Genomic DNA, 25,484 nt, shown 5'->3' with positions numbered 1-25,484 from the left:
GCTAGTATTGTTAGGTGTCTTGGGGAAAGAGCAAAGAGGTCAATGTGGCTGGAGAAGAGAGAGTGCTGGTGAGAGGGGAGAGAGCTGAGAAAGGCCGGGCAGGGGCCACATCAGGTAGGATTTTGTAGGCTCTTGTAAGGACTTCAGCTTCTATTCTAGTCCCCCAAAGGAGGCTGCGGAGAGGCTACACTGGACTCACCTTCTTTGGACCTGCCCTTGACGCCGGCCTCCAAGTCTCTGGGATGGGATCAGGAAGCTGCTGTGTTTCTGGCAAATTCCTCAGGGTGATTCTGATGAGCAGTTAGGTTGAGGACTACTCTTTCAGGTCAAAAATTCCACTGTTCTAAATTTAAAATAATTTAATAAAGTAAAAAATTCACAGCATCCCCAAATGTTGGTGATTTAGAGACGTTGACGATGATGTAGGAAATTGAGGCCCAGAGGTTAAGTGACTTGCTGGAGGTTACACAGCTACAAGAAGCAGCACAAGTTTCAAGTTCGCCCTTCTCACTCTGAGTTCAGTGAACCTTCCACTGTGCCAGGCTACCTAATAAACTGTATCGTTTCACTTATCAGGTGGTTAGACTTCCAGTAAGCTCCACCATTAGGAATAAAGTTTGAATTCAGAGTTCTGTAAGGTTGATTGGTTGATTAAATGTTTGATTACCTAAAGATTAATCTGAAAGCTGCAATTGTTTTAACCTTTATGGTTAAGAATCACTCAAAATGGATTAGTCACATTTTATTCTTCTTTAGAGGAATTCTGGAAGAGTTATACCAATTTAGAATGGGAAGGGACCTTAATTGTTCAGGGTCTTGCAGTACTTCTGGGTCATAATTCTGAAATCAGCTCTTGTTTGCCATCAGTATAAAACATACAAGCCGTTCAGCTGACCCTGGACATTTCTGAGGTTTAGAAGAAATTTCTGATTTACTTCGCTGTTTGATTTCTTTCTTGGACATTGGCTGTAGCTAAATTTTCTTAACTCAAATTTTTTTATAATGTTGGTTTTTCTGGCCTTATTCTGTAACTTGAGCCTAAATTTTATCTGCAGTGTCTGAACTTGTAGACTTCGCGGTTATTGTGGAATGCACTGAAATTGTGACATGGGAATTGGTCCAGAAATCACTTACAGGAGCAAGAACTCAGGCCTCAGAGCTTAGCTAGGGAACGATTTCAGTTAAACCATTTTTCCTCCGCTTGCACGCTTCTGCATGTTTCAGTGACCAGATTTGTGCCAGCGATGGGGGCAGGTTACACATTCCCACTGAGAACACTTGGTGGAGATTATAGGGATACATTATTTTTTTCCTTTCACTAAGCCAGAATTGGCAGTGGAAGCTAGGTCTGAGAAAGATACTGAAGCTATTGGCTGCTCTGGGAATGGGAGGAAGAATTTATAGCTAGTGCATTTCCCCCATTCCCTCTTCTGCTCCTGCAAAAACTCATATTCAGTGAAAGGCTCCGGTCCCAACCCAATAAGTAATGGTCAGTTAACATACTAAAGAGCTCAGTCCTGTTCAATAGCCACCTAGGGGTTATTTACCTCTCTCAAGTCTTAATCTTTTTTTTTTTTTAATTTTGCTTCTAATTTTTTTTTTTTCCTAAATTTGCTTCTGGGTGACTTGTCCCTTCATGACTCAGCTCCTAATGTTCTCCACCAGAAGATTGGTTGTAATTTCTGTTTTATCATAATCTTCTTGCCTTCAAAGCCTCGGCGAGTGACTGGCACTTTTCTCTTCTCTGGGAGCTTTCATCATAGTAACCACATTCCTAGAGAAAACTCTGAAGAAGTAGACATATGGCCTGAGAATTAGCATGGCTCTAAATGTCAAAAAAGGCTGACATTGACTGGTAGCTCTGTGAAGGATAATGACTGAAATGGGAGTATATGAGAGAATCATAGAGAAACTTTAGGAACCAGTAACTCCTGACCTAACATTGCATCAGGGAGACTAGTGCTTTTGTAATTTAACTCTAATGATGTTTGCCCAGATTCTGAATGGTCCCTTGGAAGTAGAGCAGATGTCAGCCATCAGGCTTAGGCCTATTTCAAATGGATGACTGTCCCTATATCTCAGTCTTGACCATTTAATGTGGTATTCTTACAGGCATGGATAGGGACAAGGGAGCATGGAAGGGAACTGTGATGGAAGCTACGATGCCAGGAAAGAAGGACTTATTCCTTCAGCTGGAGGAGTGCTGCCAGCAGATCGCCCTCTGCTCAGCTGTCAGTCTCATAAGGGGATCGCCTCAGCTGAAGAGAGCCACCTGGCCCAAGGCTACTGTGGTGGCCTGCAAGTAACTGCTGATCCACGTAAGAGTATAAAGGCCTATCCTAGACCCAATTCAGGGCAACTCTGATGCATCATCCCATTTCAGAATTTTTCCCTGCAGGGTTGCCTGAGGCTTTTAGTGAGGCTGTATTCTAGCTCAGTTTCTCCCTGCTCAATCTCCACTCCCCCCTCCTACTTCCCTCCCTCCCTCCTTTCCTTCCAGATGTTGATTAGGGTCCTAGAGTATTTACTCATAAACCTTATGCCTGCTAAACACCATTTCAGGATCTGCTTCTTGGGAAACCCAACATGCACAGAAATTTTATGAGCAATTTGCCTGTCCATTAGAAAATATAGACTTTCTCTGCATTAACTAGAGATACACTTTTTCATGTCATCAAATATATATATTTTTAAAGAGACCAAAAGTTGGAAAGTTCTAGGGTTAAACGGAGAAGGGAAACAGAAGTAGAAGACTTAGGTTAGCTTAGGTTAGGTTAGTTCTTTCTCCTCTGTATATCTGAGTTTGAGATTTGCTTCTCTATGAAGGTTAGAAGCTGTAAGATAAAGTCTTGATCCAGCCATTCCCAAATTTGATGTTAGGGGGAGAGAAAGGGAGGGAGGAACCAAAAAAATTATTTTAAATTGGATACTTCTTTGTGCTTTGCATCAGGACTCTGTGTTCTTGCCTTTAACCTTATAAGCAACTCTACTGTTGAGTCCTTCCTTGGACTATCCATGCGATGCTGTGGCAGCAGGCAGGATCCACTCAAAAAACCAATGAATGAATGAGCAGTGGTGCCTCGAAGCGCTAACCCCGATTGCACAGCGGAGACGATGATAAGCAGCCTTCTTCTGAAGGTATTCTTGCTCCCCTCGTGTGAAGCTGTGTAGCCTCACTCAGGGGAGTGAGGGGAGGCAGTTTTGACAGCCCAGCCTGGGGTGTCAGGCAGAGCAGTGGACAACGGGAGGCTGGATGGAGTAGAAGCCAGGGTGAAAATTTAGTGACACCCAAGGAAGAGGTGAAAACTCTGGAGGAGAAATCCAAGAACCACGCGAACAGCTTCTTTCTGTTCTTTCTTTGGATCGTAGAATTTGTGTGTTCAAGTGCTTGGTCCTCTGCAGGGCCTCTCGTCCCTTGGCTTGACCTCCAGATGATGAGTAGACATGGAAGGGACTTCGTTTGAAGACTGGGTCGCCCGCCATCCAGCTCAGCCTTCAGAGTGCGTGGGGAAGCGGGGGACTATGGAGGCATGAATTCTCTCCTCAATGCTCTGAGTGTACTGGGAGGCGAGCAAGTCAGATGGGTGGGCATGGTCTGAAGGGTCCCTACAGGGCATCGTGGTGTTTTACTGGGATGTTGCAACGTGTTCGTGAAAGGCCAGAAGCTTGTTGCGGGGCTCCCCAGGCTACACCGCCCTTCGGGGCCGGCCCGGGGTGTGTGCCGTGAGGGGAAGAGGGGCTGGGGAACCGGGGGGCGGCCCCGGGACGGGTGCAGGAGGGATGAGGCCTCTGGACAGCGGAGGAGGGGAGGGCGCCGAGGCGTGGTGCACGCTGCCGCGCCCTGGGGCCCCGGGGGCCGAGCCGGGCGGCGGGCACTCTCTGCTCAGCCCTGGAGAGCGCGGGGAGCGGCGGGCGGGGCCGAGGGGCGCAGCGGGGCCCGAGTGGCGGCGGCTGCGGAGTGAGGGCGCCGCAGAGGAAGGCGGGCGGGAGGGAAGGAAGGAGGGAGGGAGACGCGCGCGCGGACCGAAAGTAGGGAAAGAGGTTCAGGCGGGCGGGCGGTGCTCTGGCCCAGGGGCCGCGGGAGCCCGGCGAGGTCGAGCTGGGCGGCGGCGCGGGCCGAGGGCGGAGGGGAGGGCGGAGGCGCAGCGAGCTCGTTTGGGGCGCCGCGGCGGGGAGGGTGGCGGCCACCCGTGCGCGCGGGGCGCTGTGTGTGCGCGCTCTCCCGCTCGGGGAGGAAGATGGCCCAGAAGGGAAAGTTGGGGTGACGCGCGCAGCCCCAGGAGGCCCGGCGAAGGGTGCCGCGGCGAGCCCGACGGAGCGGCGGCCAGAGAGGCCGGGGGGCGAGCGGTCCGGGCGCCGCCGCCAAGGCGCCCGCCCCCTCACTGCAGGTGGCCGCCGCGGCGCTGGGGCCCGGCGGCCGGGGGAGCGGGCGGGCGCTCGAGGGACCCCGGCAGAGGGATGGGCTGCGCCCCCAGCATCCACGTCTCGCAGAGCGGCGTGATCTACTGCCGGGACTCGGACGAGTCCAACTCGCCCCGCCAGACCACCAGCGTGTCGCAGGGCCCCGCGGCCCCACTGCACGGCCTCTTCGTCCAGACCGACGCCGCCGACGCCATCCCCCCGAGCCGCGCGTCCTGGCCCCCCGGTGCCGCCCGCGGCCGCAGGGCCCGCGGTGAGCTGGGCAGCGGCAGCAGCGCGGGCTCCACGGCCCCCGCGGCGACCACCTGCAGGGGCCGGAGTCGCCACTGCTGCAGCAGCGCGGAGGCCGAGACCCAGACCAGCTACACCAGCGTCAAGGTAAACGCCGGGCTCCGGCCCGGGCTGGAAGGGGGCCGCCTGCCCCGTCCGGCGGGTAGGGGGCTCCGGCGGAGTTGAGTGGCCGTGACGTGGTTGGTTTGGGGAGGTTGTCACTAAGGAGGAGTTTACTTTTCATTTATGGGGGTGATGAGGGCCCGGGAAATGTGAGCATTAAAGACCCCTGGAGGGGTCCGGGGCGCTGGTTCTGGGGCACCGGGTGGAGAAGGGAAGCAGGTGGGCTGGCCCGTTTCTCACTGAGGTGGAGAAGGCTGGGCTGGGTCAACTCAGGAGGAGGGGTGGGCATCATTGAGAGCGTTCGGTGGCGAGTCCCATTGAATGAAATTTGAGCTCCGGGTTGGATTTGCGTGGCTCGTAGGTGAATGGTGCAGACTCGGTGCAACGGTACTATAGTGCCCTCGTGTTCAGGTTTTTACCTGGAGACACCAGCCAGGTTGCATGAAGTCTCAGCCACAGGGACCGAGTGTGGGATTTGTGAATGAATGAGGGTGTTTCTGAGGGATGGAGGGATGGAGGAAGAGGACCTGAGTGGAACCTGTTGTTTATCACTTCTTTGGGTTGGCTGCGTCTTGGACATAATTGAGAGAATCGGGTCGTGAGTGAGGAGGGTCGGCTGTGCTACAGTGAGGGGAAGTGGTTTCCATGCAGTGTAGCTGTCTTAAGATGATTCATTCTGCACATACATCTCATCTTTCAGGAGAGTGGAATTTTGAGGAACTAGAAAAAATTAAGTGATTAAAGCAGTCACTAAGTATTTCTTAATACCAGAAGAAAAATGATTATTTTAATAGTGCCTTCCTGTGTGTTCTCAAAATACTATTAAATCCAAGAGGTTTTTCATTGTGTAAATATGGCCACTGGGCCTTTTATCCTTATACAGCAAACAGGACAATGGCACATCCCACAGTACAGAGGAAAAGAAGTATGTCTCTATGACTGTTAATGTGAGGTAGAATCACAGTTTTTACATGGTCAGTAAATTACCAGGAATCGTTCCATTGATTATTTGGTAAAGGCACGATTGTATAGTTAATACTTGAAAAGTTATTCAACAACTGGAGGCGGCTAGTGTGAGGAGGCTCCTAGTCTTCATTGGATAAAGTCAGCTCTCAGTGGAGGAGTTAAGAGAAGGATGACATGTGCTTACCTCAGTCTGGAAGAGCAAAAGGTTCTTTTAGTGAGCTTACTTTAACAGCATCTGATTTTGTAACATGAAGCTTAACTGATGTTTACTTATAGTTGTAGAGTTTCTCTGGTAATAATCATGTAATATAATATGATAATGTACTCATTATAATACAAATACCATTTATTGAGCACCTACTATGTACCAGGTGTAAGCTTTCTCTTCTAGCTTTTGAATGTTAACTGTGTATTGATAGAATAACCAAGAACTAGAGACCTGGACTCATGACAGTACAACCTACTAATTGAACATTTGTTATAAAGGTATGTGCTGAACACTTTCTTTTGTTAAGTTTCCCCTCCCTCCCACCCCCACCAGTTCACATAAAGTTACCACTAGGAGTAATTTCAGGGGATTAAAATGTTATATTTGGTGAAATAATTAAATTGGAATTTTATCAATAAAGACTATCCTTTGCCTTCTTGTTGAAAAGGAAATTTGCAAACATGAAGCAGTAGTTCAGAATGGTGACAACTTATGAACTCTGTGATACTCTTTTTGGTTTGCTTAAGAGAAATTGTGTATTTTTGCCTTTCAGAGTAGCAAGAATCCCAATTTAGTACCTGGCACCTCTAGCTACTCCATGTTTGTTCAGTGAAAGAAAGAATAATGAATGAACTCATTCTCTATGTTTTAGTACTTCTCTCAAGAGGCTACTTAGAGACCAAATGAAATAAAAACTGGAGGGAAAATAAGTCCCAATTATTAGCAGCTAGTATGAAGTTGTATAAATATCATTGCTACTTGGCTGAAGTGTTAAAAGGCTTGACCTGGGTACGAATTTAACGTACTTTGCTTTATCAACCAGATTTCCAAATAAGAGCTTATTTCATTCCAACCCACTGCTGGAAATGTTGGACTAAAACTGCTGGTTCAGTTTATTCAACACTAATTTGCATGTGTAGAGCTCAGAAACTATAGATTTGAGACCAGAATTCTTATTTATACAAACCACACAGAATTATTATCACAGAATTATTTTAATATATTTAATAGTATCCTTTTAGGACGTGTGACTCAGTGTTATAGTATCTTTTTCGGTTTTCACATGTTCCATGTTCTTTTGTGGATAAGGTAATTTTATAAAGACATTACTTTCATTTCTTTTTAGAAGAATTGTTCTACCTTAAGAGTTTGAGATAGTTGCTAGTCATGCCCCGCCCCCCCCCCCACACCCTCCCTTTTCCAAAATGCTCAGGTGGAAAAGTAAAGTCTTTGCCATTTGGTCTTGTTTACAGTGGTGATGGGGTTGTAATAGATTTTTTAAAACTTTCTCTTTGTACATCAATTATAAACCATATCTTCATTATCTCCTTTGTCTCTGGTGTTCCCCAGAGTGCAGAAATGTGTACTTGATTTCTCTCTCTGTTTTCTTGCAAGAATTCATCTCATTAGGCTTTTAGAATGATGAAGCATTATGATGTCAAACATGATGTCGACAGGAACCTTCCTGAATACCTAATTTACAAAAAAAAAGATAAACATTAATAATTCATGTGCAGTACAGTGATATCATGTGGATTTCCATTTCTGGTAAGAAGTTAGATTTGTCTTCCAGTTGCTGTAAAAAATGCAGGTTCCTAGCAATTTGTCTTCCTCTTGTTTGCCTTTTTAAAAATAGTAACTCCAACAGGAGAATCCTGCAGAATGCTCACTCCTGATATTGTGCCAGTTTTGTAATTCTTGTTCAGAAATCCTCAGAGGAGATGGTTGAACCTCTCCCCGGGAAAATCTGAGGATTCTTACAAGTCTTCTTTTCTCATCCCAGCTGTTGTGGCTGGAGAGGCATCCGGGACTAGGCAGCCAGTTGTAGAAAAGAGTCTTTGTTGACAGTTCAGTCAACTTGCAGCCATCTCTGTGTAGTTTAACTATTTTGTGGATCAGACGCAGGACGTTCTCAGTTTGCAAGTGATTTTGTGCTGGTAGGCAGCCTCACCAGTTCCCCATCTCCTCCATTCATTGTGCTCATTTATTCACGCAGTCAGTATTTGTACCAGACTCTGTTGTACTAGGGGTTCAGGGAATATCCACGAAGTTTGGTAAGCAAAGCCTAATGAGGATGGTCAATCTATTGCAAAAGGGTGTGCCTAAGCCAGTGATTCATTACTTCTGTAGTATTCTTTCCATGGTTTTCTGAATCAGTGAGGATAATCTCAAGTTGACTATATATAAAGGGAAAATAAATAGATAATTTTCTGACATTATGGTAAATAATGAATGAGATTTTATTTTGGGGAGGGGCAGAGGTATTTTGGAAAAAAAAATCATTTTTGTTCTCTAAATCAATATCCTCAAGCTTTAGTGTACAACAGAACTACCTGGAAGGCTTGTTAAAGTACAGATTGGTGGGTCCCACTCCCAGAGTTTCTAATTTAGTAGGTCTTGGGTGGGGCCTGAGAATTTGGATTTCTAACAGGCTTCTAGGAGACGCTAGTTTTGCTGATCTGGGGACCACAGTTTGAGAATCACTGCTTTTAAATTAATTAAATTGACTGTCTGTGGGCCAGATGAATTAGGTGTGGCCACCTCCAGCAGAGTATATGGGACCACATTGCATGTATTTGGACTACTAGTCACAGCCCTGCTGTCATCTTAGTTTACTTTTGTAATGTGCCACCTGTCATCTCTATCCATGAAGTCTGCCTGGAAGGTTGGCTGGAAAGTCTGTAAGTGGAGAGAGGGCTGGACCACGTAGCCCACTCTTGTTTCTTGAGGTTCAAATTCTCCTCAGGATCTGTTGGGATTTGCAGGTCCTGATGTCTTCCTTTGTCATCACAATCCCTCACATGCCTCTACCCTGCTGGAGCTGTGTCCTGCATGCTGGGAAATTGCAAGCCAAGGGAGGAGCTTAAAACAGGGGCTGATGTGACGCCATAGGCTTATTCAGTTCTCAGCTCTTGGAGTTCTTGCTAGTCGTTTTCACCATGTTTATTTGTTTTAATTTTAGTAAAGCCCTAGTTTATTTTCTGCCATAGCTCATTTCATCACAATTTAGTGCCCTCCCTTTCTTCCAACACATGAACTATAGTCATTGAGCAAATTTTCCTAATTTTCACTGCTTTCTTCAGTAGTCACACTAATTTTTAAGAACTATCAGATAATTCTTCCTTTGGATTTTGGTAAATCAGTTCTCAAATCAGAAAGTAACACAGCAAGCTGCTACTTTTCAGAGGTGATGCTTTTCTACTGAGTCCCACCCTGGTGGACACAAGGCAGGACTTGGGCTGCAGCAGGACAGGACATGCTGGTGAGGGCCAGACAGCTCCTGTGGTACCAGATTATGATGGGCGAAGGCCAGGAATCAGAATAGGAGGGAGGGAGTGAGCCCTGTAGCACCAGGTGTGAAGACAGAGTCCAGGGTCTGGGAAACCAGCAGGGTTGGAGAGGAGCACGTGAGTACTTAGGGGCCAAGTGGGCAAGTAAAATCGAGAATTCAGGGGCTCAGAAAGATGACAGCCGTTGAACTGGGTTGAGACTTCTGGTTGGGGAAAAAAAAGGGAGATGCTGATGACCAATCAAAGGGCTGTAAGTAAACCCTGCACCTAGGTGAGGCAAGACCAACCAACCAGGCCTTCCTGTCACCCGATAAGATGGTATCTGGACAGGAAACAGATTGCATATCCACAAAAGTTTAAGAAAAGTAATCTAATGAAGGGATTGATTCAGATGTGTTGGCAAGATGAAAAGAAATCAGCAAATGATGATGAAGCACCCTAAGACTAGAAAAAGAGGGTGCTGTTACCACCTAAAAGAAGCCACAGGAGGGAATGGTTATGGGAACCTGAGAAACCAAGCCTATAGGACAGGGAAGCCCCCCTAAGCTGCGGTCTTAAGGAAGAATGCAGTGACTGGAGGCCTATGGCCTGGCAGGGGGAGCCAAGGGAGTAAATACCTCCATGCTACTGTTCTCCTTTTCAGGAGGTACCATCTTTGTCCAAACACACTTGGAAACCAGAGGGCAAGGGAGCCCATTGATTGAGGTTTTACAGAACAGGAGAGAATATCCTGACCATCCCCCAGAAGGCCCTCTGTAACCAGTGTTAAAAGATGGTCAACATCATTAGAGATACCCTGGGAAGCTCAAATTGAGATGAGTAATTTTGATCATTTTCTAAAATAATGGCATTTTTAAAATAGCCACTTAATTTATTGTTTATATTTCCTGTCTGATGACTAATGATGTTAAAGAATGCCCACTTGTCTTGTGTGGAGACCTCCAAGATATTGCTGAAAACATCTCCTCCTCTTTTCAGTTCACTCTCCACCCTGACTCTGCTTAGACATTTTCTTTGTCAGCTTGGGGTGCTATAACAAAATACCATAAACAGGGCAACTTAAACTCCAGACATTTCCTTCTCCCTGTTCTGGAGGCTGGGAAGTCCGAGATTAAGGTGCTTTGTGAGAGCGTTCTTCCTGGCTTCCAGATAGCTATCTCCTTGTTGTGTCCTCACATGGCAGAAAGCAAGCAAGCTCTGTTCTCTCTTCTTCCTCTTAGAAGGACACTAATCCCATCATGGGGACCCCACCCTCATGACCTCATCTAAACCTAATTACCTTCCAAAAGTCCTGCCTCCAAATATTGTCAGGGTTTAGGGCTGCAGCATAGGAATTTTGGAGGACACGAACATTCAGTGTGTAACAGACATGTTTCTATCATTTCCTCTGTTCTTTGCCCACTGACCCCTCTCCCCACGATCTCAGAGCCCAGAGATAGGGGTTGGGGGTGATAGCACTCTTTCTAGGTGAGAAGTTCCTTAAGTAGGAACCTAGCTTAGCCAATTTATTCTATTTTTGCTCAGTTTTTACTTTCTTGCTCTCTACACCTTCTCTCCACAGCCTCAAAACATTAATAAATGAGTTTTACTATGTGTTTATAAGCTGATATTTTCACTCAAGAATATGTATATTTAAAACATTTAAAAATATTCTAATGTGTTCAGGAGTTCATTTTTAAAAATAGATGTTACCTTACTATGTATAAAATAGATAATCAACAAGGACTGGAACTCTACTCAATATTCTTTAATAACCTATGCGGGAAAAGAATCTGAAAAATAATGGATATATGTATATGTATAGCTGAATCACTTTGCTGTACACCTGGAACTCACACAACATTGTAAATCAACTATATACCAATCTAAAGTAAAAATTAAATTAAAAATTAAAAAAAAATAGGTGTCACCATTATCTTACAATGGAAGTCTGGATACTTATGTTTTAATGGAAAACACCACTTTTTTTTTTTGAAAACACCACTTTTTAATAAGTTGCAATATAGATTAGTTTAGATTTGGTTGCTAATAGCTTTTCCCCCATTTTCTCTCTTCTCCCACTGGCAGATAAAAGCCAGGCTTTATTCAGGATTTTGATGCTTTATTCTTTACCATCAACTTTTTTCAGCTTCTCCTTTCTGCTTTCTCAGGGACAGGTCACAGAAAAATAGTTTAGAAGCTTGTGATTGGTTTAATGAAAATCAAGAGATGATTTTGCTTTCAGATAATCCATCACTGACAGAAAACTTGTCGTGGTTGTCTCATACTTCCAAGGAGATTCCAGTTTTCATGTGTGGTTTGTACATTTTGCAACAAGTTGTGTAGAGTAGATGTAGTAACATTAGCTATTAAAGTCTTGCTATTTGTGGAGTACTTTATATATGTGAGCCGCAAATTATCATTCCCATTTTACAGAGGAGGAAAACAAGGCTGCAGAGGTACAATACATTGCTCAAGGTGGGGGCTGAAATTTGAATACAAGGTTGTCTGAATCCAACTCCCAAGTTCTTAACCACTGAGCTTTATTGCCTTTTACACAGGCCTGAAGGCCCAAGCGTAGCTGGTACTGGAATCACAGTTATTTAGAATAGAGTGGTAGGACGGGAGGTGGGGAGCAATCAGAGGGCCTTGCGGGTGAGGTTTTTCCTGTTATAGATTCACCGTCACCCTGTCTATTAGCTCACACTGGAGTGTTGTTTTGAGATGAGTGGAGAATGTAAAATGGAGAAAGCTTTGGTAGAACATATTGCCCAGGACTTGGCACTTTGTTAAGTACTGTACAAATATTAGCTGCTATTAAGCTTGTGGTTGCTATGATTTCTGTTTTGGTAATTAAAATGAAAGTTTGCTTATTTAGATTTAGATATTTTTGAAACACAGAGTTTGTTTTTTATTGGAAAATTTATCCCACTTTCAAGTAGATTGATTTGGCCAATGTAGGTGACTAACTGGATTTATATATAGACATGCTACCCTGAAGCTTTGGAAACCGCTGGGTGTGGTCTGAGTCAATTGGATTTCCAAAGGAGATGACACAATAGAATCTAGCCAGTCAAAGGCCCAAGCTGGCGTTTGGGTTCCTTGACTGTTGGACCTGCATCAGGCTTCTGCCTTGAAAGCTCAGGGCCTTCGTGTTATCTTGGGGTGGTTCCATGTGGAATTCTTCTTTGGTGTAAACACGTAACCTGAAATCTTAATCTATAATTGGACTTAAAGCCATTTTGGAAAAGCTCTGTTGGTTTTTATGTTGTGGCATTTCAGGTGCTGTCACATGTAGTATATTGTTGGAAAAATGATACACTGTAAATCTAACACCTTTTCCTCTTAGAGAAGGTATAATGATTAGCTACAGGGATCCAGTTGCCTGTGTGAGTCACAAAAAGGAGGGAAGACCCCAAATTTTGGAACTTTTTATAGGAAAACTTCTTAGTAACCTATCACACAGGTTAACATGGATAAAAAGAAAAGTGCCGTTTTCTGACATCAGATCCATAAATAACGTTAAAGCTCTGGACCTGGAAGGTGATGACTTCAGGGTTGATGGGGCTTTTGTCCTTTTCCGAGTTCCTGCTGAGGAAGCTTCAAAAGCAGTGGCCAGATGGAGAGGAAGGGACCAGTTTATGAAGGCCAATAATGACCCAACGGCCCAAACCCCTCACCCACAAGCGGTCTTTGGGTCATATGAGGCCTTTTCATTTTCAGCTTAAGAAGCTGATTGACAGTCTTGGCCTATAAGCTGGGTGACTGTGAGGAAAGCAAAAGGTGTTTCACTGGGTGATGTTTTAGAAGGATAAGTAGCACTTTGAACTGAGCGGTAGCTGGAGCTGAAAGTTTCTCTTTTCCCCACGATCTGATACAAACTCTGTCTACGATATCTCCTTTGCACAGTTCCCTCGAGAGAGTGGTTCTCAAGACAGTGATGGCCAAATAAAGAGAGAACAGAGCAAAGGATCAGCTTTGTCAGTGGCTGGGCAAGCACAGGTGAAATTGCCTGGTGCGTGCTCTGGGAAGTGGTGGCTTCCCACCAGACAGACAGGGTTGCATGAGGCTTCCTGCCCTCTTCCACCCAAATCTATAAGGCAGGGTCTGCAAAGCCAGTTCCGGGACTCCTTACACACTGAACCACCACAGACCCTCTGTCCCTGTGGTCGGCCTCTCTGCCCATGTACTCCACCATACGCGGAACCCAGGTGAGCTGCCACCTGGGTGAAAGCCCAGCACCTTTGCCTGCAGTGATCTGGCCCACTAGGACAGTGAGATGTCAGGACTGGCTGACTCTGATCGTGGAGGCTTCCTCTTCATCCCTTTGGGAGGAGCTGGTGAGGGGAAGGAAGCTTTGTTCACTGCCCTCACCTCCCGGGGGTGGCCATGGCTGGGAGGAGTATTGCAGGCACATTCCCCTCTCCCCTTTGTTGGTTGAGATTTTCAAGAAGGGAAACGGAGGAGGAGCCCAAGACTAGAACCAATTCTGTGTCAAAGGTGAGAAAGTTGAATCTGAAAAAAGAATCAGGAAATGCTTTGGATTAATGTAAAATGTAACGCTCACTCTTATATGCAGATTATATGACAAACATACTTTGTAAAGAATCCAGTTGGTATTGGGAAAGGGTTTTCATATAGAAACAGTGTTATACGTGGCATTTAGGTTTCTAGGTTAGCTCAAAAAAAGTAGTTAGCCCATTATGTGGCTGGAATATATTTACAGTGTTGTGAGAGAAACAAAATTGAATTAGAACTAGCGTTTCGTTTATACGCATGTCCTTTGGGAGAAGTGGGTTTAATTAGAAGGTGATGAAGCAGATGAGGAAGAACCTGTGCAGTTCCCTCAGGGAGTCATTATCCTAAGTGATCCTCGGTGTTCTGAGGAGGTGAGGGGCTCAGGTGGTGTTTTTGCCCCACATTGGTAGGGAGAGAGCTGGGGTGCCGGGGGCTGTAGTGACTTGACCAGGACCCCGCAGCTAGGGACTCAGAGTTACTGCCAGTACTCTTCATTGTGCTGTTTCACCTCCAAAGGCACTGAATTGTCTCGTTTCTTTTAGGCACTTATTTTCTGTTTCATCTACAAATATTTCAGTCTGTATCTTTAAAATCTAAGAATTCTTTGTTTTAAAAAGTCATAAAACCACTCTACACCAAAAAATTTAATAGCTACTGTCTTAGTTCTGGCTGCTATAACAAAAATCCCATAGACTGTGTGGCTTATGGACTCAGAAATTTACATCTGGAGGCTGGGAAGTCCAAGGTCAAGGTGCCAGCAGATTCGGAGTCTGGTGAGGAACTGCTTCCTAGTTCACAGACAGCCATCATCTCATTGTGTCCTCACATGGAGGAAGGGGTGAAGGAGCTCTCTGGGGTCACTTTTATAAGGGCATCTGCCCTCATGATCCAATCACCTCCCAAAGGTCCTACCTCCTAATATCACATTGCGGGTTAGGATTTCAACATATGAACTGGGGAGGGGCACAAACATTCAGTCTACAGCAGCTACTTAATATCAATCACAGTTTTCTAATTGTCTCTAATTGTCTTATTATTTTTTACAATTTGTTGGTATCCAAATAAGACTCATTCATCGCGATTGGTTGGTTTATTTCTTAAGTCCCTCTTAATCTATAGGTTCCCCATCACTCTCTCTTTTTCCACTTGCGGTTACTTTGTTCAGGACCTTGGGTTGTTTGTCCTGTGGATATTCCCCCAGTCTGCAGTTTGCTTTTTGCATTCCTGTGGCATGTGTCTAACATGTTTCCCTGCCTTCTCTGTTTGTTAGAAACTTGCAGTTATTTTTAGAGTTTTGGTTCAATTATGCTCAATTTTGAGGGGTAGAAGTGGGGCGAGAATACGTTTTCAGTGATACCATGTTCTTACAGCAGGAAATATACAATGTTTGCTTTTTTTGTTTCTTGTTTGTTTGTTTGTTTTGTTTGTTTTCACTGTGCCTGTCTTTTTGCTGTGATGCTAACCAGTATTAACGATCTTTGTTTACATCCATTTATCATTGGGGGTGTCAAATGGTGATATTCCTGTTGCATCCTTTCCTTCACTTATTAGCTGCAACATCTCTAAGAAGAAAAACCTCCCCTCATCAGTTAGTTGGTTTCCCTGGGATACAATTTATATGCGAAAGGCAGGTTAAATGCGTCAATCTTCCCTCTTATTTCCAGTTATCAAAATAATGAGTTGATTCTCTACCATTCTCCTAAGGTAACAAGGATGTTTCACTTGGTCCTCTGCTTGCTGAGTAACATTATGAATCAATTGGGCTCACACATATACTTTTTTTAAATTGAAGTATAGTTGATGTACTAATCATATACGTTACAGGTATACAATATAGTGATTCACAAGTTTTAAGGGTTATACTCCATTTATAGTTGTTATAAAATATTGGCCATATTCCCTGTGTTGTACAATATATCCTTGTAGCTTATTTTAACACATATAATTGATGTGTGTCAACCCATTGCAGTTCTTATACTTGGATGCTCAAGTTGTCCATTTTTGGCTGGAGGGAGCTTTTTCAAGTTGGTGAGGCATTTTTCTTTTTTTATAAATTTATTTAATTGATTTATTTTTGGCTGCATTGGGTCTTCATTGCTGCTTGCACGCTTTCTCTAGTTGCAGCGAGCGGGGGCTACTCTTCGTTGCGGTGCGTGGGCTTCTCATTGTGGTGGCTTCTCTTGTTGCGGAGCACAGGCTCTAGGCACGTGGGCTTCAGTAGTTGCAGCACATGGGCTCAGTACTTGTGGCTCGCAGGCTCTAGAGCACAGGCTCAGTAGTTGTGGCGCACAGGCTTAGTTGCTCCGCGGCATGTGGGATCTTCCCCGACCAGGGCTCGAACCCGTGTCCCTTGCATTGGTAGGCAGATTCTCAACCACTGCACCACCAGGGAACCCGAGGCATTTTTCTTGAAGAAATAGTTCCAGCCAAGTTGACTAAGTTATGTTCTTCTTTTATAAACATTCTTTGTAGATGAGGCTTGCTGACCACCTGGAGGTGGAGGCATGACTTGGTGTCTGCCTAGCCAGCCCTAGTCATACCAAGCCTCAAACATCATGGAGATTTTGAGGGGAGCCATTGCACAAGGCCTGGCTGCAGCTCCTTTCCTAGGCTCCAGCTCCTAATCTCGGTGGCTATAAAAAGGCAACCTGGTGTGATGGAAAGATACTCACTGACCCAGGCTTGAGTTCCAACTCTGCCCTACACAAGCTGTGTGGCCTTGGAGATGCTGCCTAACTGTTTGTATGCTGGGAATAATACACTGTCAAAAGGATTGGTACAGCTATAACAGACGTACGGTCCCTGTAGACCTTCTAGGTTCTCATGAATATGTGTGTGTGAGTCTAAGTCTTTGAAATTCAGAATGTATTTTACACTTAACAGGGCGTCTCAATATGGATCAGCACATTTCAAGTGCTTAATGGCCACGTGGCAGCTATTAAAATGGAAGAAGCAAGGAAGAAAGTAAAACTTCACATTAGAGTTCTTTCTTTTCCATTTTCTTTTTTTTTTTAATTGAAGTAGAGTTGGCATACAATATTGTATTAGTTTTAGGTGTACAACATAGTGATTCAATATTTATATACATTATGAATTGATCGCCACAATAAGTCTCATAACCATCTGTCACCATACAAAGTTATTACAATATTATTAACTGCATTCCCTGTGCTGTACATTACATCCCCATGACTTATTTTTTTTTACAACTGGAAGTCTGTACCTTTTAATTCCCTTCACCTATTTCACCCACACGTGAGTTCTAAATCAAAAAATTACAATTTGACATTGTAACTCGACAAGAAGTACAGCACAGTAGTTCACAAGAAGTACACAACCAGTAGTTGTGCTGGTTATTTGTCTCTTGGGTCTCAGCTCCATTCCTGCTTTTCCGTATTTTCCTTTGTATTATGGGGGACTAGAAGCCTGCAAACTGCATCTTCCAGACTTCTTTGCTAGCTGGTCTACTCTTAGATTCTGCAAGTAGGAGGTGCTGGTAGGAAATTGGGATGTGGGAGAAAGGAGGAGACAATAGCAGTGGCTACTTCTCAGTGGCAGTGGTACAACTTTCACAGTGATGGTACCATCATCACTGATGAGTACAAGTATGGGCTTGTGGGTACCAGCCCAGGGTGTTAACAGTTTCTGGTCTCTGGATGTTACCCTTTCATCCTCTGTTTCTCCAGTTTTTATCTCCATCTCCTTTTTGCTCTTCTATACCTTCCAGCACCTTGTAAACAATTCTCTACACCAATCTCCTTCTACATATGTAGAGGAATTTCCATTTCTCCCACTGGACACTTGGAGTCTCAGGTCAGAGAGAGCTAGGTTATAATCTCTGTGCCACTTACTTTGTTCTGTGGCTTAACTTCTTTAATTTTTTTTTTTTTATTTTTTATTTTTTAAATGTTTGTTTTTTTTTAGAAGATGTTGGGGGTAGGAGTTTATTAATTAATTAATTAATTTTTGGCTGTGTTAGGTCTTCGTTTCTGTGCGAGGGCTTTCTCTAGTTGCGGCGAGTGGGGGCCACTCTTCATCGCGGTGCGCGGGCCTCTCACTATCGCGGCCTCTCTTGTTGCGGAGCACAGGCTCCTGGCGCGCAGGCTCAGTAGTTGTGGCTCACGGGCCTAGTTGCTCCGCGGCATGTGGGATCTTCCCGGACCAGGGCTCGAACCCATGTCCCCTGCATTAGCAGGCAGACTCTCAACCACTGCGCCACCAGGGAAGCCCATAACTTCTTTAATTTTCAGTTTCTTCCTCTGTCTAAGGAGGATCGTAGAAGTAACTGCCTCACAGAGTTGTATGAATATATTATACACTCACTCACACACACACACACACACACACACAGACAGACACATGTTGTTAGCTTTGAACATAACTCTCAATACGTGTCTGCAAGACACAGACCAATTTTTGAAGGCTCGTCATTTAACATTTTTTTATTATGGAAAAGTTCAAATATATACAAAAATAGAATAGTATAATGAAACTTCATGCAAACATTACCCAGTTTCAACAGTTATAAAATTAAGGCTATTCTTTTATATATACCACCCACTCTTCCCCCTACTCTGGGATTATTTTAAAGCAAATCTAAAACATCATCTTATTTCAGCCGTAACTATTTCAGCACGTAACTTTGAGTTAAGGACTCAAGTTAAGGACTGTTTGAAAAACAACCATAATACTATTAGCATATATAAAAATTAAGATAATTGCTTGATATCATCAGATACCAAGACAATGCTCAAATTTCCCTAATTAGCTCATAAATGTTTTTGTTTTTAAAAAATGTTGTTTGAATCATGGTTGAAATAAGACCCACCAATTGCAATTGGTTGATATGTTTCTTCAGTATCTTTTAATCTGTAGGTACCCCTTTCTCTTTTTTCCCCTTAAGATTTGTTTGTTGAAGAAATCGGGTCATTTGTCTGGCAGAGTTTCCCATAGTCTGGATTTTGCTGATTCCAGTCCTGTGGTATCATGTACCCCATTCTTCTGGACCTATATTCTCTGTATATTGTTAGTTAGATCCAGAGGTATATTGGTTGGTTGGATTCAGGCTTATTTATTCAGACTTCTTTATAGGTAGTGTTGTGTACGTCCATTAGGAGACATATAATTAATGTCTGGTTTTCTGTTTTTGTGATGTTTCATGATTGATGCCTAGATCCATTAATTCATTAGCGTTGCAAAAGTCTGTGGTCCATTCTTTCTATAAAACTTCTGGAATGCTTCTATAAAGAGAAACTCCCCTCAACAACGATTTGACTATCCTGAGGTACAGTTCATATGGGAAAGACGGGGTAAATGCTTGAGACTTCTCTTCTACCTAGCAATTTTCAAAATAGTGGTTTGATTCCCTAGCATCCTCCAAAGATAACCAGTGATGTTCTTAGTATTGTTATAAACTTATCAGTTTATAAATGTCAGCTGTGTCCCAGTCAGTTCCAGTTATTGTTCCTACTGATGCTCAACTCCTCTATCTTTGGCAACTGGAAATAGCCATGTTGTCTCCTAGTTATCTCTGATAGGTCGTTTGCCTGATGGTGTGACAGGATATTCCAGTTTCATCATGTTCATTCCCTGCTATGGAGTTAGTCATTTCTCTCAGGACCCTAATTCTTCTTATTGAAAGATGGTACTTAGAGACATGATCTGGGCAGTGGAGTGATCATTGCTAATGGACAGGTCATTGTCTTCTGGCTTTTTAAGTGGACATAGACAGAAGATAAATGTTTTTAAAGATAAAATGCATCATGAGTTTATACTAACACTTCCAGTTCAGATTTAGGACCTTTTCTTTAACCTCATGAGTCTTAACATTATTTCGTCTTCCCATAACATAAATCCTGGTTCTTAACAACACCAAGATAATTCCTCATTTGTTGTATCCCACAACACACATGCAACAGTCTCAGAATCATCGCTGAAAACAGTTTAGTATTTTTTCCCAGTAATATTTTACATTAGAGTATATCCTACTAGGGATGAACAGGCAAATTATTGTGTTTTAAGTCATTTAAATGTTCCTTTTTATGTAGCAATCCTATTAACAGTGGAATGGTGATTAATTCAATACAGTTACATTCATTTGTTTCATTTTACTTTTGATTTGCTCTTTTTAAAAATTTGATTTTTTAATAATAATGTAAATGATTTACATGTTACAAAGTAAAATCTTTATGATGTGGTATATTCAGAGAAGTTTAGATTTTATCCCTGTCTTCTACATAGTATGCCCTCCATCAAAAAGTAACTGTATTTAAACTGTTTGTGCTTTTTATAATATTGTTTTAATTACATACAACCATGTTTATATCCTCCATTTCTTAGATAAATGGTAGCATACTAACTCACTTTTCTGCATTTTGCTTCTTTCATTTAACAATATATCCTAGAGATCACTCCACCATAATTCATAAAGATGTTCCTCATTCCTTTTTATAGCTGTATAATATTCCATTGTATGGTTGTACAATAGCTTATTCATCCAGTCTGCTATTGATATTTTTTGAATTATTTTTTGCTATCATAACTGTTGCTGAAGAGAATGGTCCTATGCTGATATCTTTTCATATTGTGATATCTTATTTTTAGTGCAATAATGAAATAATTTTTTTTCCAGAAAGGGCTTATTTATCTAATCTGGGACATTAACTTCTGCCCATCATATAGAGAATTTCTTTGGGCCCTTTAGTTCTCTAGAAATTGTAAAATAGTAATGTAGTTTTTTTTTTTTTTTTTTTTTTGTGGTACGCGGGCCTCTCACTGTTGTGGCCTCTCCCGTTGCGGAGCACAGGCTCTGGACACGCAGGCTCAGCGGCCATGGCGCAGCTGGCCCAGCTGCTCTGCAGCATGTGGGATCCTCCCGGACCGGGGCACGAACCCGTGTCCCCTGCATCGGCAGGCGGACTCCCAACCACTGCGCCACCAGGGAAGCCCGTAATGTAGTTTTTCTCAAGCGTAAAATCTCTAGCAGAGGGTTCTTTGTGAGTAAAACCTGCTTTTTTCTGTTTTTACCCCAGCTGTAGCTTCGCTTTCATGGAGGTGTGAGATCTTTGAGAAAAATTTAGAGGAGGTTGGTCCTCTCAATGGTAAATGTCTGTTGGATACTGTAATTCCCCTCACCTTTTCATGGCAGCAAAATGGTTTCGGAAGAGTCGCGACTGCCTTTTCACCTTCACTTCTGTCTCTCCACTTACCTTAAAGTTCAGCAGTTACATTATCATTAACCCCGTCAACACCCACAGAATACACCCACAGGAGGCTGAGCATCACTGATTGTTTTAAAGAATTCCCTTGCATCTTCATGAGGACTTAGAACATAATAAATACCTTATCTTAATTTTTAGTCATCAAGACCTAAAATCAAGTTTTTTTTTTTTCCATTTTAGAAATTGAATGCACAGATGTGTATTCTTTCGTATGTTTAAAATTGTGATTCTCTTTTCTGTGCTAGAATCTCATATCTGATCTACAGATACTTTTACTTAAGTGCTTTCTTATGTTAATATCATTTGTAAATTGATCTTGTTTTTTTTCCTTATACAGATATATCAGCTTTATCAGTGAGCCATGCTTAGGGTGGCTCCTGAGTTGTATATGAGTGAATGAGAAAGTGGGATGAAGTTGGGGTGGCGCAGGGGAAGAAAGAGAGAAGCAGGGGCACTATCAAGAGAGAGAGCAAACGTGTCAGAATGAGACAGATTTTGGGGGTGCAGATTAGAAACTGAAAGATGGAGAAAATGATATAAAAAGTGGCTGTGTGCCTGTGCATGTCCAGAAGAGATACTCTTGAAGGTAGAGTAACTTTATTGTGTGTCACGAAAGAAGGAAGACAGAGTTGTTTTACCTGCCTCAGTTTAGGAGAGAGAAGCAAGGTTGGGTCACGGTTCCTTCTGTGGGCCATCAGGTGGTGCTGTCAAACTAGGGCAGCTTGGTTGTCAAACATGCAGAAGGGTTAGGGTAGATTGGTGCAATTCAACAACAGTTCATAAATATTTATTGAGAGTCTAACTGAGCATCAAGCCCCTGTGTTCGATTTAGGATACAAAGATGAATAAGATGATCCCTTCCTTAGGGGAGTTTATATTCTAGTTGGGATGGGGAATGACATACAAACAGGTACAGGCATACCTTGGAGATATCTCAAGTTCAGTTCCACACCACTGAAATAAAGTAACTATTGCAATAAAGCAAGTCACATGAATTTTTTTGTTTCCTAGTACATATAAAAGTTATGTTTACACTATACTGTAGTCCAGTAAGTGTGCAAAAGCATCATGTCTAAAAAACCAAAACACTTTATTGCTAAAAGCATGCTAACCATCAGCTGAGCGTTCAAGTCATAATCATTTTGCGATTATACCATTGACGATCTCTGATCACAGATCACCATAACAAATACAATGTAAAGTTTGAAATAGTGCGAGGATTTACAAAGTGTGACAAGAGACATGAAGTGAACAAATGCACTGATAGACTTGCTCAGTGTAGGGTTGCCACAAACTTTCAATTTGTAAAGAACACAATATCTGCGAAGTACAGTAAAGTGAAGCACAATAAAATGAGGTATGCCTGTATTTATTGCTGTGAAAAATACCACAGATTAAGTGGCTTAAGATACACAAATTTGTTATTAGTTTCTGTGGGTCAGGAATCCAGGCACAGCTCATCTGTGTCCTCTACTTCAGGGTCTCTTACAAGCCTGTAAGGTGTTGGCTAGGGCTAGGTCTCATCTGAAGGTTTGATTGGCTTACTGACGTGGTTGTTGGCAGGATTCAGTTCTTCAATGCGTCTTACACTGAGAGACTCTGTTCCTTGCAGGCTGTTGGCCATAGGCTACCCTCAGTTCCTTGCCACGTGGACCAGTCAGATATGGCAGCATGCTTCATCAAAACCAGCAAGAGAGACCATCTTTTATTTTATTAAATTAATTAATTTATGTATTTGGCTGTACCAGTCTTAGTTGCAGCATGTTGCCACATGCAGGATCCATGTGCAGGATCTTCAGTTGCGTCATGTGAGATCTTCAGTTGTGTCGTGCAGGATCCTTAGTTGCAGCATGTGAACTCTTAGTTGCAGCACGCAAACTTTTAGTTGCGGCATGTGGGATCTAGTTCCCTGACCGGGGATTGAACCCGGGCCCCCTGCATTGGGAGCACGGAGTCTTAGCCACTGGACCATCGAGGAAGTCCCAAGAGAGACCGTCTTTTAGTAAGATGTCAGTCACAATCTTGTGTATCTTAATTACAGGTGTGATAGCCAGTCATCTCTGGTGTATTCTATTGATTAGAAGCAAGTCGCTAGGCCAGCCCACACTCAAGAGGATGGGATTCAGAGGGGTATGAATACTAGGAGGTGGGAATCGTTGCGGGAGATGTTAGAGTCTGCCTGCCATACAGGTGTTTACTATAGTTTGCTAATGTCTGAGAGAAGTAGGGTTCCGCAGAAGCAAGAGGAAGAGCATCTAACCCAGCCTGGCATGGAAATGGCCTCTCAAATAATGCAAACTTGAGTGTCACCTTGAACGACAAATAAGGATTAACTTGGTGTGTATATGGTAATAGGGAGAGGAGGAGGGAATTTTAAAACAGAAGGAACAGTGTGCACAGACATGGGAGCTGGGTGGGTGAAATAGGATGGTATGTCTGAGGGCTACCATCCAACAGTTTAGTGTAAACTGTGGGTGGAAGACATGCAAAAGAGTCAAATATAAGGCAAGGGCCAGTTTGGGGGTTTCTCCTTTGCCAGGCTAAAAAAATGAGGACTTTATCAAGGGGATCACAGGGAAGGTTTTAAGCAGGGTTAGTGACATAGGGTTGTGGTTTCTTGATCTGGGAAGACTGTGGGAGATTGACTTTGATAGCTTTTACAATAATTCGGGCAAGAGATAAAAAGGGCCTGGATTAAAGTAGTGGCAATAGAGTGGAGGGAACACATTTTTATTTTTTAAATTAGGAAGTGATTTGATGTTTGGATAAGGCAGAGGTGGGAGATGGAATAATCTGGAGTGATGCCCAAGTTTTGGCGTAGTTTTGTCAGAACATCCTTGCTGGGGGCAGGGGAGAGAGAAATGGGAAGACAGAAAGGATGGGTGGAAGGAAGAGGTCTATAAAGTGTGTTTGTAAATTTCTGTAGGTTTGTAGATTTAGTGACTGACTGCAGAGGAGCTTAACTCCAAATATTCTTTACAATGTTTATGTTCTCAATGTAATCAGTGTAACTATGTAAATTTACTTTCTAGTCAAACCATATGCCTCAGTGATAGGAGGTAGAATCAAATACAGAATTCATTTTCCTTGCAAACAGTTTGATAAAAGAAAAGTTGGTGTTAGAATTTTAGTAAGCCTAGACCGCAGGTGGGGCCCCCTGTCCAGTCCTGTCTAGTGCTTGGAACATTGTAGGTACTACTACTTAAAATACTACTACTCCAGAACACTTGGTACAAAGTGTCATGTCACTGACTTTTTCTTCAATTGAGTTACAATTCATATAACATAAAATTCACCACTATAAAGTGTATAATATAGTGGGTTTTTTTTTTTTTTTTGCGGTACGCGGGCCTCTCACTGTTGTGGCCTCTCCCGTTGCGGAGCACAGGCTCCGGACGCGCAGGCTCAGCGGCCGTGGCTCACGGGCCCAGCCGCTCCGCGGCATGTGGGATCCTCCCGGACCGGGGCACGAACCCGTGTCCCCTGCATCGGCAGGCGGACTCTCAACCACTGTGCCACCAGGGAAGCCCAATATAGTGGTTTTTAGTACATTCATTATGTTGTGCAACTATCACCAATGTCTAATTCTAAAATGTTTCCATCCTACCCAAGAGGAACTCCATACCTATTAGCAGTCAGTCCCAATTCCTTATTTCCCCAACTCTTGGCAACCGTTAATCTATTTTATGTCTCTGTGGATTTGCTTATTCTGGACATTTCATATACATGGACTCATACAGTATGTAGCCTTTTGCGTCTGGCTTCTTTCACTTAGCATAACGTTTTCATGGTTCTTCTGTGTTGTAGTGTGTATCAGTATTCTATCCCTCTTTATTGCCCAGTAATATTCCATTGTATGGTTATACCACATTGTGTTCATCCATTTATTCATTGATGGACATTTGGGATGTTTCCACTTTTTGGCTATTTTGAATAATGCTGCTATGAACATCCTGTACAGGTTTTTGTATGAACATATACTTTCATTGCTCTTGGGTATATAGTAGGAGTAGAATTGCTGGATCATATGATAACTCTCTGTTTAACTTTTTGAGGAACCATCAAACTGTTTTCCAGTGCAGCCACATCATTTTACATTTCTACTACCAGGTATGGAGGGGGGTGTCTCTGTTTCTCCACATCCTCACCAACACTTGTTACCTGTCTTTTTTATTAGAGACATTCAGGTGGATGTGAGGTAGATCTTATGGCGGTTTTGATTTGTATTCCCCTAGTGGCTAATTCAAGGTTGTTTTAAAGAAACAAGATACCGTAGGTGAAATCTGATACGAATTTGGGTCTCAGTTCTATGCTAGATTCAGGGAACCCCCAGAATAACTGTGTTAGTGCTTCCTGTCATTTTTATTTGCTCTGTAGCCTTTTAGCTCAGGAAGGCAGAGCACAGGCCTAACAGCCACACTGGGCTTTATGCTCATGTAATATATTCATATACCCAAGTATGCCAGAATCCCCTGTGGATTCTATCCCAGA

General features: G+C 43.2%; 1 protein-coding gene across 7 annotated transcripts in view; it reads left to right on the top strand.

The window, feature by feature from the left end:
• The window catches only part of PDE8B (phosphodiesterase 8B), a 385,418-nt gene that overhangs the window by 123,487 nt on the left and 236,447 nt on the right, over positions 1–25,484 (top strand). For 2 of the 7 annotated variants that reach the window (XM_049707738.1, XM_049707737.1), the window contains exon 1: positions 4,136–4,797. The exons of the other annotated variants lie outside the window; for them this stretch is intronic. In XM_049707738.1, coding sequence (XP_049563695.1) covers positions 4,459–4,797 — 339 coding nt within the window. In that variant the 5' untranslated portion in view covers positions 4,136–4,458. Of the gene's footprint in view, positions 1–4,135; positions 4,798–25,484 lie in introns of those variants that run through there. 7 annotated transcript variants of the gene reach the window in all.

This window comes from Orcinus orca, chromosome 3 (assembly GCF_937001465.1).
Source record: "Orcinus orca chromosome 3, mOrcOrc1.1, whole genome shotgun sequence".
Lineage (NCBI taxonomy): Eukaryota > Metazoa > Chordata > Mammalia > Artiodactyla > Delphinidae > Orcinus > Orcinus orca.
Note: the sequence above shows the minus strand (reverse complement) of the source record. Positions and strands in the feature narration are given on the sequence as shown.